At 44.0% G+C, this 15,949-nt stretch overlaps 5 protein-coding genes across 5 annotated transcripts; 3 read left to right on the top strand and 2 right to left on the bottom strand.

Annotated features, from left to right (window-relative positions):
• Window positions 1–1,997: 1,997 nt before the first annotated feature.
• On the top strand, window positions 1,998–4,222 carry Bfra_008702 (putative leucine rich repeat domain protein; the record flags this gene model as incomplete). Its single annotated transcript, XM_037339059.1, has 2 exons — window positions 1,998–2,580; window positions 2,844–4,222. The coding sequence occupies 2 exons, from the start codon at window positions 1,998–2,000 to the stop codon at window positions 4,220–4,222; spliced, it is 1,962 nt and encodes a 653-aa protein (XP_037190625.1).
• Window positions 4,223–6,213: 1,991 nt separating this feature from the next.
• Window positions 6,214–9,438, top strand: Bfra_008703 (putative involucrin repeat protein; the record flags this gene model as incomplete). Its single annotated transcript, XM_037339060.1, has 4 exons — window positions 6,214–6,534; window positions 6,608–7,127; window positions 7,190–9,279; window positions 9,340–9,438. The coding sequence occupies 4 exons, from the start codon at window positions 6,214–6,216 to the stop codon at window positions 9,436–9,438; spliced, it is 3,030 nt and encodes a 1,009-aa protein (XP_037190626.1).
• A 790-nt stretch (window positions 9,439–10,228) lies between these two features.
• Bfra_008704 (putative dna polymerase delta small subunit protein) lies at window positions 10,229–11,960 on the bottom strand (the record flags this gene model as incomplete). Its single annotated transcript, XM_037339061.1, has 4 exons — window positions 10,229–10,449; window positions 10,531–11,455; window positions 11,544–11,853; window positions 11,917–11,960. The coding sequence occupies 4 exons, from the start codon at window positions 11,958–11,960 to the stop codon at window positions 10,229–10,231; spliced, it is 1,500 nt and encodes a 499-aa protein (XP_037190627.1).
• Window positions 11,961–12,133: 173 nt separating this feature from the next.
• Bfra_008705 (uncharacterized protein) lies at window positions 12,134–12,443 on the bottom strand (the record flags this gene model as incomplete). Its single annotated transcript, XM_037339062.1, has 2 exons — window positions 12,134–12,325; window positions 12,420–12,443. The coding sequence occupies 2 exons, from the start codon at window positions 12,441–12,443 to the stop codon at window positions 12,134–12,136; spliced, it is 216 nt and encodes a 71-aa protein (XP_037190628.1).
• A 407-nt stretch (window positions 12,444–12,850) lies between these two features.
• Bfra_008706 (uncharacterized protein) lies at window positions 12,851–15,605 on the top strand (the record flags this gene model as incomplete). The annotated part of the gene is made up of 4 exons (XM_037339063.1): window positions 12,851–13,279; window positions 13,352–13,711; window positions 13,833–14,636; window positions 14,703–15,605. The coding sequence occupies 4 exons, from the start codon at window positions 12,851–12,853 to the stop codon at window positions 15,603–15,605; spliced, it is 2,496 nt and encodes an 831-aa protein (XP_037190629.1).
• Between the last annotated feature and the right edge of the window lie 344 nt (window positions 15,606–15,949).

A 15,949-nucleotide genomic window follows, 5' to 3' on the forward strand; every position in this document is an offset into this window, starting at 1 on the left:
TCCACTACTCTATTCATGATGGGTAATATGAATCAATTCTGTCTGCACATCTCACGCAAAATGACATAGGAAATACGTTATGCTGCACTCCTGCTGCCATCTTCCTAGTTTCATACAGGATACTCCGTACATGATACAGCTCGTTTACTCTCATCGAATACCATCATTCCATTACATTATAAGAACCCTTTCACAATACATCTTCGAATTCTTCATGGGAGAATTGAATTCTGAAGACGTAATAGTTGCATCCTTGCCAAGGCTCATCATTTCAACTTCTCCGCTGCCAAACCTCTTTCATGCTTTTGTTTCGCAGAACTGAGAAGCTCTTCTGCTCGGATACCAGACTATTGGGAAAAGAATACATCACATGTCCCATTATTGGCTTTCAATTCGGAACCAAAACGAACAAACCAGCAGATAATCACACCTGCCTAGGTCTACAAGATATGCTGCATGCTCGGTACGTACGCATTCCTTGACAAAGAAATATTGTTGTTAGCGTCTCAGATTTGGATCTTTCATGGATCATTATGCCATATACCATGCAACTTGCGAGTTACTACCGGTAGGAATGAACAATGAAATATCGAGCAAGGATTATCAACACCTTTCTTTTCCTCTCTCCTCTCTCCTTTCCATTTTCCCCCGAGAGCTGGCGAGAAGACCCTCATGCTCGTAAAGCTAATAAAGTGGTGATGGTATAGGTATCAGCCTCTCATGATTATTTTTGTTTGCATTACTCAAACGATTCATGGATTTGGGAATCACCTGAGCATGGGAAAGTGGCATTGGGCGGCAACTCAGCTACTAGTAGATTTTCGTTCCCTTGATCTTGTTGCTGATCTACGGGACAGATACGATGTTGGTCTGTAGATGTTGTCCCATTCTGCACCACTACCCACCTAGATGTATCGGTGGACGATAAGGTTTGGATTCTCAACAGCTATTTATGATGGGAATGATTCATTCGATAATGTGCCTCAGGCTGTCAGTGTTTGTTGGATATCTGATGTCTGATATCTGATACCGTCGACATTTCTTAACATAGGAGTACCTGGCATTGAAAGAATTAATAACACAATAGTGACCAACCAACACATCGTTTGTTCCACTCTTCCTCCCTCTACGCTCACTAGACCTTCCTTTCAGGTAAAGTTTTCCCTCCAAAATCGTATCCATCAAATCAATCCAGATCAATAGCCTTCCCTGCCCAGGTAGATAGACAGCTGCCGTACGGATCATCCCTCCTTCATCTTCGCCTTACCAAAGCATAAATTGCCAACCATTCAATCAGCAACGTGAGACTCTATCTGCTGTAGCGAGTGTAGCTAGGCAATCTGCTTTCTTACCCTGATAAAAGGCTTTAACGCAGCTAAGCACGCACCGACCTAAGCATCTCAGCATCTAATAAGCACTTGAGCACCTGCACCTGCACCTGCACCTGCACACATGCAACACACCACCATCCATAACCACACAAAACACAACTCAAAAAAGTCAAGGCAACATTTAATTTTTGATATTCTTCAAATCATCATCCATTTTCTTGTCATTGATTGAACAATCCCTTTCATCTACCTACCTACCAACCTACCAACCTACCTAGTCATATTGAAAATCGTTGAGCGTGTGTCATAAAGAACCCCTCTATTTTCCCCCGCAGATTATTAAAATTGTGCTTTGGAATTCTCTTACGAAATAGACAATTCGTGACTAAGAGATTTTCTTCATCTCTCTTTTTTTTCTTCCTTTGATCAACCTCTGTACAGTGCGAGTGCAACCACATTTTTTTTAATATTTATTAAGAAAAAGAAATAGAAAGAAAGAAAGAAAGAAGAAAAAAAAGAATCACAGGGCTTGCTGGCTTGTCTATTATTCACCGTCTATTTGTCTCCCTCGTTGAATTAATTCCAACCACCTGGATTCAAAATCACACATTCTTGTAAAAGATTCCCCTCACCTCCAGGTCGCGTGCAGCATAAATCCCATCCAATATGGCTGTGGCAAATTCAAACGTACCACTGCCATCCAGGCCGATGAAATCAGCTCCTACTTTAATATCTCGCAAGCATTCAATAACGCCTCCAATGTCGGATCGTGGAGACAGGACCAGCTTTTCAAGTGTAAAAGAAAATACTTCGGGAGTTCCTCAATCTTTCACGGATTCCAAGGTTAGCTCTTACCTGAAGTACGAGGTCGACAACAACGAGAACGAGAACGAGAACGAAATCGCCATTGACGATACAAGCAGCGGCGGTTCCAGAACCCCCCCAGAAGCCGTTGAGCCCGAAATGCAAACGTTGTGGTCTACAAACCCTCACAGCACTCTTCATGGACTCGTTTGCCCTTGCGATGGCTTCCGAGGCTGGAAGCAAATTGCAGTACGTGGTAAGATTGCAAGTAAGAGCTACAGTGATTTACGGAACATGAAAATGGGTTGGGGATGGGACAGTGACTATGAGCCAAAGCCTACTCCTGAGCCGGAATTGAAGCCAGAGGCACAGCTGGTTGTGGAAGAAGTCGGAGTCGCTATTTCTGGAAAGTCTCCAATAGAGATGCTACCCGCGGAACTACTTGGTAAGCTACTTCCCTTTGTGATAAATTCCACCAACCGGATTACTGGATATATATTTACAACACGAACGCGCCTGCTCGCCCAAATCGACTCCAAGGAATCGGCCCTCAGGGTATGGGTGATGATGTAGTCACATGACTCTAGTTCCTCGGGGATATCTGGGAACAGCTTTATCTACAACTCCGTAATAATCCTGTGGATTACCAGGAGCTTGAGGTTCAACGTATGCCTATGATGACTTTGGGTATAGTGCTAACGTCAACAGGCGCTATCATTGATCAGCTTGTTACCGATATTCCTCCAGGCGGAATCACACCACGCAATGTTGACTTGATGTCTCTACTCCTTACATCGCACGCGATGCATTCGGCGACTCTAGCTTCATTGTATACGAAGATTACCATTCCACACTCTCGAGTCTTCCGCAAATTTCTGGCTCATATCAGAGAATACCCGGCTCTAGGCACGATTGTTCGACGATTGGACTTCTCCCACTTCAACCCAACAGGCATTGGCCTCACTGCTAGACAGCGCGCCGAGACATTGAACTTGATTCCTGCAACACTTCTCGAATGTCTGTCCCTAACTCCAAATTTACGGGAATTTTTGAGCCAAGAGCACATCGACGACGACATGGATGCAAAGGTCATTCAAAAACTCCTGTGCGAGTTGCCAAACATCCAAGCCTTGGATTTCTGCGCTTGCTCATCGGCTTCTTTCCGTGACTCCTTCACCACGGTCATCAACACTTGTGAGATTCCTGGAGTTCTGCCCATTACCAGATTGAGTTTCCACGAATGCACAAATTTGCCATCCTCAGTCTTTGAGACACTCATTCCACGACTTCCGCAATTGACTCACCTTGATGTCGCACATACTCGCATTACCGACGACATTCTCTTCTCTATTCCCAAGACAGCGAAGCTTACACATTTGAATATCAGCAAGTGTTCTTACCTCTCAGGAGATCGGGTAGTCGAATTCCTCAGCACACATCCAGCTGTTCAATCGCTAGCCTACCTTAACCTTGGCTCGGATATTAAATCCCACGAAATGTTCAAACGTTCTGAGGTTACAGCTTTACTTCCAATCCTACCCAACACTCTTCGATCTTTGAGTCTCAAGGGCAGCGAGATGCATGAATCGCACATTCCACTCTTCCTGCCACTTACAAAGCATCTCGAGGAGCTCGGTTTGGGTCATGGCTTGGTACTGTCTGACATTCGCCGATTATTTGTGCCAGACCAAGATGCCAGTATTGAAGAGCAAATTTCCTGGGTTCCACACACGCTGCATTACATTGACGTTTCAGATCTTTCAAAGTCTCAACTCGATCTAGGCACTTTGTTCGGTTCCAGTTGTCCAATACTCAGAAACGATACTCTACCACTTGAAGTCCTCGAGATTGGTCTAGAATGTTTCAAAGTCATGAATACTAGTTCTCTGGTGAAGCGCGCGGGTTGGTGCTTGAAAGAGGCAGGTCGAAGATACTGGTTGGTTCGCGACGATAAGACTGGGGATGGTGAAAAGGACTGTGGAGGAAGACAGTGGAAGTGGGGAGCTAATTATTGGGGAATGAGAAAAGTGCCAGTTGCTAGAGCAGAGGTGGGTGGCATGTATGGACATTATATGTTCAAGAGATAGAAGTCGTGAAGGGAGAATGGTTTCTTGTTGGATCTTATCTTATTGGTCTCATGGTTCCATGCGATTTCTTTGGGCGGTTCAGGATACCATGCTTTTTTTTGGAGCGAGCTTCTTGGGGCGACGTCTTTTGGGAGTCATTTTAGGGGAGTTTTTGTTTGGAGGATAGGCTGGTGGTTGAGTGATGGTTGGTGGTTCATTCTACTCTACTCTTTATTTTGGTCTGGCTTCAGATGGTTCGCTTTTCGGATTACGTGCATTTTCGGAGTATTGCGGAACAGGAGGGATCGGATATACCTATACCGTACGACAGCAGAAAAGGGCCAAAACTAGCATAGCATGGGATAGCATAGCGTTATTTTCGGGAGCCAAAAAAAATCACAAATGATATTACAATGATATTGCAGGGGTATCTTGTGGTGACGAGAGTTTTAGGTGACTGGATTGGATCTTGTATTTTTGTGTGATGATGTGTGACTTGATCCCGTTTTGAAGTCTAGTAGAAGACAAGTCAAGTCTTGCAAGGAGCTCATCAGGCCCTTTACGACAACTTTGCATGCCATGTAAATACTAGCTATGATAGAAATGGTGAAAACGCCCAGAGCTAAGACAAACAGAAATTGACGATCTTGAAATGTCAGACCAGACAGAAGCAGGTAGTACCAACAAGGGGCATTAATACCAACAATTTGGTTGAAAATATTTTCATTTGGCTAGCCAAGCCTTTGGCCCTCCCTCGACAAGTGGCCGAATTCAGAGTACCTACTTGCACAAAAAGACTTGGATAATACATCCTATCTTATTTTGCACCGGATGTGATGAAGATGTGAGTATGAAATAGAAGGAGATGGTCGGATGGAAATTGTAAAATCCTTCGCGACTCCTTCCCCCTTTTTAAGGATGGGGTATCGGTTGGGTGACACAGTAATACCACCTCCATACTATATGGAGTAGACACTTGTCTGTAACACGGAAAAAGTTTATGATAATCTCTAATTCGAGTCTGAATAAACTTGTCGAAATATGGCATGGACGTCAAGTCAAGTCCAATTGCTAGATCTGATTTACCATCCAGACCTCTAAATCGCGTATCTACCTAGCAGGTAAGCTACACACCATCTGGTTGGTAGACCACGTTATGGAACCGCTTCGCCACGATCTGGAATTGCCTATTTTTGTACTTGGTAAGATACTAGGTACCGATCATAATCAATCGTGCCCACCTACCTATCAATGGTTGCTATAAGATAAGGTCGGGTCACTTGGTACAGCATGGCCTGATAATTGTAGGTGTGAGGGATGAGATCTGACTTGTGTACTCCATAATCGAGTGAGTACCACCAATACCAACACATTTCTCCCGATTCTTCAACATTCTGCATGAGAGATTTTTTCCTCGAGAACTTTTGCAATATCAATTTCTTACCTCGAGTAAGGATCTTCATCTCCAATTCAGAAACAAGGGTCCTTCGCAAGGAAGAAGTAGTATCTCAATAACATTAAGCTTTACAGAGGATAGTGTCCGGATACTTGGCTGATCACTGAACGCATTAGGATAGTGACAGGGTGGATAAGACATTTTGAGTTTAGTCAGGAACCGAAAAGGGGACGTTGGATTCTTGGTTCCTACCCTATCTTGACACTTTCCTTTGCTCTTCCGTTGTTGTTTTTTTGAGGCATGCAACGAGCTACGATTTTTTTTGTAAAGAGACGATTAGTTTTTGAGTTTTTTTCCTTTATACCCTTTGGATTTTTGATTTTGGAGGAGAGATAACTACTTTTGGGTTGTCGCATTTCGCAGGGTTTGGCTGTGACGAAGAGAGAAAGAAATTGGGAACTTGGGGGTGATAATGCGATAAAGAAGATTGGACGATACAGCTCGATTTACCTTTACAGAGGGCTTCACAGACGGACTTCGCGACACCGAAGATTTTGGGGAGATACTGGGAAGGGACATTTAATTGTTAGAGGGTCGGAAGATAAGAGAGGGGAGGATGCCTAGTAGAGGGGAGAGAGAACCGCGGAAGCATAGGAGTAGGACGAGTCAAGATTTGGGTTATGGAGGGTATGATGGACAACAGGGAGATGATTATGAGGGTGGATATGGAAATGATTATGGGCAGGAGAGAACGAGAGACAAGGATAGGAAGGAGAATAGAAGATCGAGGGGTTATGATGATGGGCTCGTGAAGGAGAAGAGCGCTGCGGCTGGAAGAAGATATGATGTCCAGGCTCCTGATGCTTCGATCGTTTTGGAAGGCTACAGGGCGGATATTTTGAATGGGTTTGAGGAGCCACAGGCGCGGTACAATCCGGTGAGTTGCAGATTGTTGTTGTGCGAACGCCTTTCGAGGAGAGATCAGAGACTAATATTTTGTCATGGCATAGGCAAATACGGCGCATCCGCAAAGCTCTATGTTACTCAATATCAACGATCCTATACAAGTACATTTGTTAGTGGAGACAGCGTTATGGGATGCGAAGGAATATGAAATTCTGTCCCCAGAAGAAGTTGACGACCTGAAGAAACAATGCCAGTCCCTGAACCAACGAATCCAAACTGCGCGACAAAACTTGGTGGTCCACTCGAAATATCGCGATGCGGCTCGTTCTATGACAAAATTATATCCGGATAAGAAGAAGAGTGTGGATTTGAATGATGCCAATAAACAAAAACGCGGTATATTTGGAAATAGGAATAGAAGCAATAGCGACCAGGTTCGGGATGCTGATATAGAGCGTGCGGATAGTGAAAAGAAATGTGAAGACCTGGCAGCCGAGTTATGGTCTCTTGAAAAGCGGTTGGTTGAACCGGAGCATCGATTACTGAAGCACACAGCGGGTATTCTTCAGATGACGCATAAGGGTCCGAAGAGAGACCCCGGGGGTGATGATTCTCGTCAAGGTGGTATACCCCTGGAAGTCCGGAAAGTATGTATACATATCATAATGCTAGGAACAGTCTTGAAGTGATCGAGGATGAATTTGATGAAAGGAGCTTGTACCGGCAATTGGATCCTTTGGATATATCTTTCGGTGCTTTTGGCATGAATCAGACATTGGAAACGCCGTCTACAGAAAGGTCAAAAGAGCATATGCAACTCATTACAACTACTGAACAGAAATTGGAAGATCTTAATTCTGCTTTGAGAGAAGTAATTATCAAGGCCAATCCTGACCATGATGCAAGCCAAAATCCAGTGCCACTTGCAAGAACCAACGCTCAAGGAAAACCAACACAACCTGGAGAAACTCTACAAAGTCATCTTGATTACTTGGAGAAGGGCATCGCTGCTCTTGATCTAGAGTATACTGCTTCCAAACGACAAGCAGATGAGTTAAATGCTTCTATGGAAGACACTTTGGAAGAGTTGAATCGCGAGGTTAGGGGTCTTCTTTCCCCTACACACCCAGAGTTACAAGAGCCACCAGCAATTACCGGACAACAAACTGGCTTGAGGGAGCAATTGTATTATTTCCAGGATATTATTGCTTCAGTAGAAGAGGAGCTTACGAAAGCTGCTGAAATAGTTGCCAATCCTCCGGTCAATAAGAGTAAATCTGGAGATAGTGATCAAATGGAAGCCGTGCTCATGGGTTTGTGGGATATCATACAATCTGGAGAGGAAGAAATTCGAAAACAGAAGCAGGAGCGGAGACAAAACCGTGCGGCGAATGGTCGTGTTCCTCAGGATGATTCTGATACTGGTTCTGAGATGGGTGATCCAAATGAGCCCTTTACACTCCAATCGTTCTCTGCCAAGGTGCAGTGGCTGTATTCTTCGGCTACTAAATTAAAGGAGCATAAGAAGGTTCTTCAAAGACAAATCAAACAACAGCGAGAACTGAATAACAAATCCGATGCTCAGAAGGATGCCGAGCTTGTAAGCAAGCAAGAAGAGCTTGACAAGACTACAGGTCTTCTCGAGAGGACAGAACGCAATGCTGCTGATCTTCAAGAACAACTCAGTAACGTCATGACTGAATTGATGAAAGCTAGGCAAGCAGATAAGATGGATACCGAGGCGCAGGCTAAGGATTCCGTTGCCCTTCGAGAATTACAAGAACAGCTTGCCGAATCCCGTCGTCTACATGAGGATGAGCTTACCAATTCTCATCGTGAAGCTTCGGAGCGAATTGCAAGTCTTACTGATGCGCATCGTGATTCACAAGAACAACTTGCAATTGCGGCTCGTGATTCGCAGGAACGAATTGCTGGTCTGGCAACTACTAATCGAAATCTCGAGGATCAGCTCGCTGCTGCCAACAAAAAGATTGATGAATTGGAAAGTGAACTCCGGGAACTCAAAGACGATAACGGTATTAATAGTGCCGATGTGACAAGCAAGTTGAGTGGACATGAAGCTAGAATTGCGGAGTTGTCAACTGCTGTAGCTGCTGCTGCCACGACTAGAGTCGCTCAGGAGAATTCTCTCAGAGAAAAGGATAGATTACTGGCGGAGAAAGAGAAGGAGGTGGAAGATATCAGTATGAAGGTTGCAGAATTGCAAACGGAAGTTGTCATTGCGAGAGCAGAACTCGATGGTGCATATGGCTCACGAGCTCAGCGTGCTGCAGAAGTTGCTTCGAATCCAGTCATTCAGAAGGAAATCGATGCTATGACAAACAAGAATAAGGCGTTGCAAGAACAAATGGATGCACTTCATAATAAAAATTTCATGCTTCAAGGCGAGATTGCGGAACTCCAAGCAGCCAGATCTCCGGGCCCAACAGCGAATAGCGCGGAGGCGGAGGCGAAGCTTAAAGAACTTAAAAAGGAGCTTGAAGAGACGATAGAAGAGTATGAAATTATGACTAAAGCGTCGATTGAATGGGAAAAAGAGAGAGAGAAGTTGGAAGCGGATATTGATAAACTGAGGGATGAGAGGGAAAATCTTGAGAGTCAGTTAAGTGATGAGAAGGTTAGGAATTTGGGGATGAGGAGTCCTGGGGATGGAAGCGTGACGCCGACTATGAATAATACGAGCACGACGGTGCTGAAGAATGAGTTTAAGAAGATGATGAGGGATTCGAGGGCGGAGGGGCTGAGGGCTTTGAGGGTGAGTTTTTGGCTTTCAATTGTCGTATTTGATGGGATTGTGCTAATAAATTCATAACAGGCTGAACAAACGGAACGAAGAAGAATTGAGGAAGAATTGAGAGCAATCAAAAAGGCGCAGGGTCCGGGTAGATCGCGCTTGAGTCAAAGTGTTTCTTGATTATCGCTAGAGGTTTTGGAGTTTGACGATTATACCTTGGGCTCTTGATGCATGGGAGATTGAGCGAGGAAAAGAATAATGAAATTAGCACGTCAGAGTAGAGTGTAGCGAGTGGACATGGATGGATTGGTTTAGGTATACGGATTTCGAAACTAATATTGATGATGACATTTTGGAGGAGATTTTGAGAGCATTCATTGTATTGTTAAAAGCGGACGCGGATGGGAAAAGGAAGAGGATGGGTAGGTGGGCATGCGTGCATTAGCATTAGTATTTTTTGATAGCGTTAGCTCCAGGTGGTTACTGTTATGCTGTGAGCGGAATGATGCACTACTGTGTTGTTTGGCTGCATTGGTTGGAGTAGTGGGTATGAGGTAGTAGGTAGTAGGTTTAGACGGCTCCTTTTTTTTAGATGGAAAAGTAAAATATGAATATAAATTCTAGTACTCGAGATTCATGTGTCATTATTTGCGTGATTTGATACATAGCATCCTAGGTAGTTTTTCACATTGTTTGCTAGGTGGTGATTGATGCACGGGTGTAGAGCATGTGAAAATTGCTCGAGAGGGAAGATTGTGTGTGTGTGCTGGGATTCTCTGGAAATTTTTATTCAAGATAGAAGCGAGATGATCCCCTTTTTCTGAGAATGCTATGGATGGATGGATGGATGGATGGAAATATTAAGATAAGTATTTAGTAGGTAGGTATTCACTCATGACTTGTAAAATCTCCTCCCTCTTTTCTTCATATGCATATATTCTACCGAGATACCATAGCATACCATACCTACTTACTCCACCGTGATCCTGACTACTTCCGCCTCCAAGGTCTCAGCATCTAGTAGTACGATCTCGCCTGTCTCTTCGAAACTCGGTATCGATATTAGTCTGACGGTTTGGCCGTCTGGTCCCTGGATGCTAGCGGTGTCGAAAGAGGGTTGGTTGCCGGCGAAAAAGATGTGCGGACAAGTATTGATTATGAAGGGGTCGGCGTCTTGGAATGGGTAGGACCCTTGGGTATATTAGTCTTCTTTTCTCAAAGAAAGCGCAAACTTGTTGCGAAGCGAAAGAAGGGATGTAGGGTATAACGTACAAAGAGTATCTGGTGCAGTGGGAGCACAACATCTCCATCTACACATAGCCTCCATCATCCTCAGGCGATCCTCACCTTCTACGTATTTGAATACATCATCGACATTTTGTCCGCCCGTGCCCAAAACTCTCCATCCTTCTATTTCTCCCTCCCATGGGTTCGTCACTGTGTCAAACCATCCAGCTTCTCTCTCTTCTCCGAGAACACTCGGCGCACTCCCGCAGTACGCTCTAGCCTGAGGAAACATAGCCGGATGAATAGGCTGTTGCGGCAGACTTGCATTTGCCGGATCGCTAGGTCCAGGTAATAATGTAATGGGTAAACTTGGCAATAGCTCAGCTAGGAAATTATCAAAATGGGTGGTGGGAGCGGGATTATAGGCGCTGGCATCGTAGCCGTATTTCTTTTGTGCTTTGCGTGTATTGCCCACGGTGTCGTGTGCTATGCTATCGAGATCAGAGGCAATACTGTTGCCAGCTATTATTAGACGACTTATTTTAGAGACATCGGCTTGGGAGGAGGGGTCTAGACTTTCGCCCAGGAGATATTCGGTCAGGAGAGCCTTTTCGAGCGAGTTTTCGGCGCTGGTTCCAGAGAATGAGAGGCCGGAGACGAGGGCAATCTTTTTGCGCCCTGCTTTTCCTGTATCCATATCTGTATCTGTATCCTCTTCTTCTTTCTCTCCTGATATTTCCCATCGTGGTTCCTGCGGTGGTAAATCTGGTACTTTGATATCCACTACTTCGAAATCTCCATTGGCGTTTTCTGTCCCCATTACTGCTACTATACAGCCTGTCACCAGCAGCTCTTTATTTAGTTGTCCTCCAATCAATCGCAGTCGTCCAGATTCATCCTCGAGCATTATTTCGTCTTCGCCGTCACTGGAGAGATATTTTCTTCGAGGTGGGGGTGCTGATATCCAATGCTGCTCACAGAAACAATCAGTACCTCAAGATCATGATTTCATCCTTCCCTTCTTTCCAATTGCTCAAATGGGGAAAGGAATTCCCTACATCTTTACTTATATCTTCCAAAATATTTGGTTTCAATGGCATATTCATATAGATTGTACCTGCCACCCAACATAATTCTCCTTGTCTAACATCCAACACTCTCTCTACTTTCCGCACTTCCTCCCCAGAAATCTGGAACCCATCCCAAGCGGCGCTTGCGATTTCTTCAACTGGTTTCTTCAAAGAAGTCAATCTTAAGAAGTACATGTCTCCATATTGCTGTTGATATTGTTTTGCTTTGGAGAGTGCAAATGTAGAGAGAGGTTTGTAGGACGAGGGTACTCGAGTCGGTGGTGAGGAGTGAGAAGTGCTGTATTGAAGGAATATTAGTTTCAAACTTTACATCAACTAATTTATTTGAACAATCACTTACGTGGGGCCATGCAGTAAACTGCCATCTTCTACAGGTACCGCCATGTCGTTGTTCTCAATGTCGCTACCAATGGAACTTTTGTTTAACTACGAAGTTGGGAAACGCGCAGGGAGGCGATCCGCGAATTCTCGTGTAAATTACATACACGTGATCACTGATTACATTGACTTGCAGGGCAGACAGACAGATTTTGTTATTCAAGGGACTTCTTTTCATGTTATATTTTGGAGGTAAGGACTGCCCGCAATACTAGCCAAGATACATTATTGCCATCTAAAGCATAGCCATCCAAATATGTGATGAGACTATTTTGGACGACTTCGACTAGATAGTTGAACTCGGTTGCGGGATTTGATGTTGATGATCGAAATGATGCACTGCGGTGATGTACCACCTCATGGCGCAGCACCTGTCATGCATGCTTTATCGATTGTAAGATCTTTGACTTATGAAGTCTTGAGACGGTTGAACTCGGTCACCTTGAAAGGAAAGCTTGGCCTTACGATATGAAGAATGATACTGGGCATCTTCTTGATATACTTTCAATTTCTTCAGCAGCTCAATTTCAAGCATGTCTCAAAAGGCATGAGAATGAAGTTGTCATTTGCTACATCTTAAATGCTTACTGCACTGGAGATGGACTGAAAATGAATTGAGCCAGAGTTCTTATTTCGAGACTGGATGGTTGCCTATCAATCAATTGACGATAGAATTGACAGGGTGAACTCTCCAATTGATTTGACAGGGTGACATGCTCTGATTACATTCTGGTTGTACGAACCAAGGAAACTGAACCTTGTTGAGCATTGCCACAATGCGATAGCGATTTTGGTGCAGAGGTATAAGACCGGGTCCCTTCAAAAGAAGCCTTCAAATCCCTTCACTGATTCTTGAATTTCTACAAATTCTTCCACTCTTGTTGTTGTTTTGTGCTATGGCGGAAGCCATAGGATTAGGCGCGTCAGTTGTTGCTTTTATCGGTCTTGCTGGCCAGCTCGTGCAAGGCTGCGAATATGTCCGTCAAACAATTGATAGAATCAAGCAAGCAGAGGGCGATGTCCGAGAACTTCGAAGCGAAGTGAACTCTTTTGAACTCATCATTGACAGCTTTCGCAACGTTCTCCAAGATTTGGAAACTTCTGGTGTTCAGTTGACAGCAAGTGGTCGAATGCATGCAGTTCAATCGGTTTTGGATACAGCACACGAAGCTGTACAGAATCTAATAAAATTCATTGCGACCAACAAGTTTTCCGGGAGGAAGAGGGATAAACTCAAATTTGTGTTTTCAAGAGAAACCTGCGCAAATCACGTATCCAGAATCAATAGAGTCAAGCATGACATAGCTGTGACGCAGGCTAATACAGTATTATAAGTTCCAATTAATCTACAAGAAGTCCAACTTACTCATCGGCAAAGACACCTGGAAAATCAAAAGCTTTCACACGATCAAGCCATCAAGCGGGATCTTAACTCTCTGTCCTTGAACCTCGGCGATTCTTCGAAGATTGTCAGTACGATCCCAGCACGATTGGATGAAGTGTACGTAGCTGCATGCAATGCAAAGGAAGCCGTTTCTGTTTTGAAGAGTGATCTTTGTACAAAAATCAATGACCTCTGTAACGCGGTCAATGCAATTTCAACATCGAAATTTACTGCTTCTGCTACAATAGTGTCCGAAACAGCCGGTCATGTCCATGAGGTGGTTCAAAATGCCAGTACAGCAAACGAATTCATCGAGACGTTAAAAGCCACTTCGGAGGGCTTGAGGTTACTGCCAATGGGTATACCAAAATTCGTGAAAAGCATATTCCGCTAAGTCTTGTTGGGGTCCCATCTCGAGACTAAACACAATCGAGATTTTGGGGGGGTTCAAACCTATTTTGGGAACTGGACCTCGATGATAAGTTGTCCAACAGCGTATCTTAGAAAAGAAATATTCTCGTGCTATTGGTATAGTCACTGTACAGTCTATCATTACAACCTTCAATGAATCAGATACTAATGCCTTTAACATACGGTCACTCACTATCACTCAGACAAACGTGGATTTGTTCCCAAATCCGGAGTTACTTCAGTTGGGTATATATTGCTCTATTGTTGAGCAAGGATTCGCTGTTTCGTCATTTACCCCCGAACCCGCGTTACGAGTGTACAATATAATCGACAGCCACGCTCCAATTGTCAATGCTTGCATTTCTGGTAACCTGGCAGAGGTTAGAGAGCTCTTTATAAATGGACATTCCTCACCATGTAATCGTTTGTGGGCTGAGAGATCTCTCCTGGAACTAACACTGTGCCAAGTTATCGGAATCTTCAAGTATCGATCTATTCCCCCGCAGCGCGGTATCGAAGGACTGCTGTCCGTCTTTGAGGAATTGTTGCACCATGGTCTGGATCCAGGAGTGCCAAGAATAAAGGAGGATAGAGCTGATCAATCGCCGCTCATGACCATAGCTACTTTGTCACCAACGTCAAAGTCAGATGTTGAGTTTCTGTTGCGCTTAGGGCGAATCATAATCAAGCACAGTACCCACGCTCCACTTCAAGAAAATGGCTTGGAGAACTTGGATTGGCAAGTGCACCTTGATGGATTTCGGCGTCCCGTTTATGACCTCTTAAAGACTCAGGAAGTGTGGCCTCTAGCATGGCCAACCGCGGATGAAGTCTTGAGTTGGTACTACACTCGTCTCACCCGTTGCATAAAAAGCGACCGACCACGAGTTAATATATCTCAATCATGCCCAGGTATATTTGATTAACTTCACGACGATGTTTATTTGGAACAGATAATGAACGAACTGAATCTCGACGAAAAAATCTTGTTATTCCAAGACTTAGTTGCCTCGATCAAAAGCTTACACGCGAATACGCAATTCCACAGAGCTATCTGGGTGGCGTTCCTTGGGTACTTTGAGGATTCTGGAGTACATTTCGACAACCTATCATCATCTTTCACTTCCATTTTACCAGCTCACCTTACCCTGGTTTCACGCAATCAAGAGGTTTACTTGAATGTAATCTCCCAGGCTTTGGTGGATTACGGTTTCGATGAAGATTTTGCTGCGGATCTTGTTGAGACGGATCGTTATTTTTCTTTAGTCATGCAGCTTCACTACCTCGATCTCAATTTATTCTCCTCCCCAGACATTGTTGGATGGGATTTTTCTTTCACGCTTGTTGATCCTAGAACTGAAAGGAAATACTTACTGGATTTAGCTAATAAGCAATGGGTCGCCGGTGACCGCCCGAGTACTACAAGCGTCTCTGATGATGAGTATGAGTTTGCCAACAAGTCTAGTATTGTTTCAAGCTCTCCATACTCTAAAGACGACTTTTACGATGGATATTCTCTCTCAAGTGAAGACGAGGAAGAAGGAGAAGAAGATGGCCGTCCAGATTTTTGGGAAGACAAGGACATGTTCTTGGAGCTTCTATTCTTTTCAGATAGATCTCCCATCTTATCATCAACATCAACCACATTAATGGAAGAGGAATGCATATCGCTACCAGGATTACTCAAAGACTTGGATAAAAATACTGCTCCAACAACATCTTTATTCAACGCTTCGGAAACCTCTATACTCGAAAAATCAAATTCTAGCATTTCATTAAGCCAGACGACAACCGAGCTTGTCACAGAAGAGGAAACATGCGGACTACAAGTCGCATACAACTCATTCTTTATTTGAGTTCTGTATAATGAAGCTGCAATACATATATCAAAAGTTCAAGAACAGGGTCTAAAAGGGCTAAGAATCACACATAGATAACGCCCTTTTCACAGAATTTGCTTCCTATAGAAAGCAAAGCGCGGCGGATAGTCGGAGTACAAAGCGGGGCAGGGATTATACAAAGAGACTGATGATCATGGGTTGTAGAATAGATGATATGGGATATGACTTCTCTTGATCATAATGAAGAAATGATAAATAACAATCTCATCTTTTCGGTGGTTCTATATTTGCAAATGATTCCCACGAGATTGTGATACTCTTGGTGGAATAATTCGGAGTAATTTAGAGTTCTATTATCG

Source organism: Botrytis fragariae (genome assembly GCF_013461495.1).
Source record: "Botrytis fragariae strain BVB16 chromosome Unknown tig00000101, whole genome shotgun sequence".
NCBI lineage: Eukaryota > Fungi > Ascomycota > Leotiomycetes > Helotiales > Sclerotiniaceae > Botrytis > Botrytis fragariae.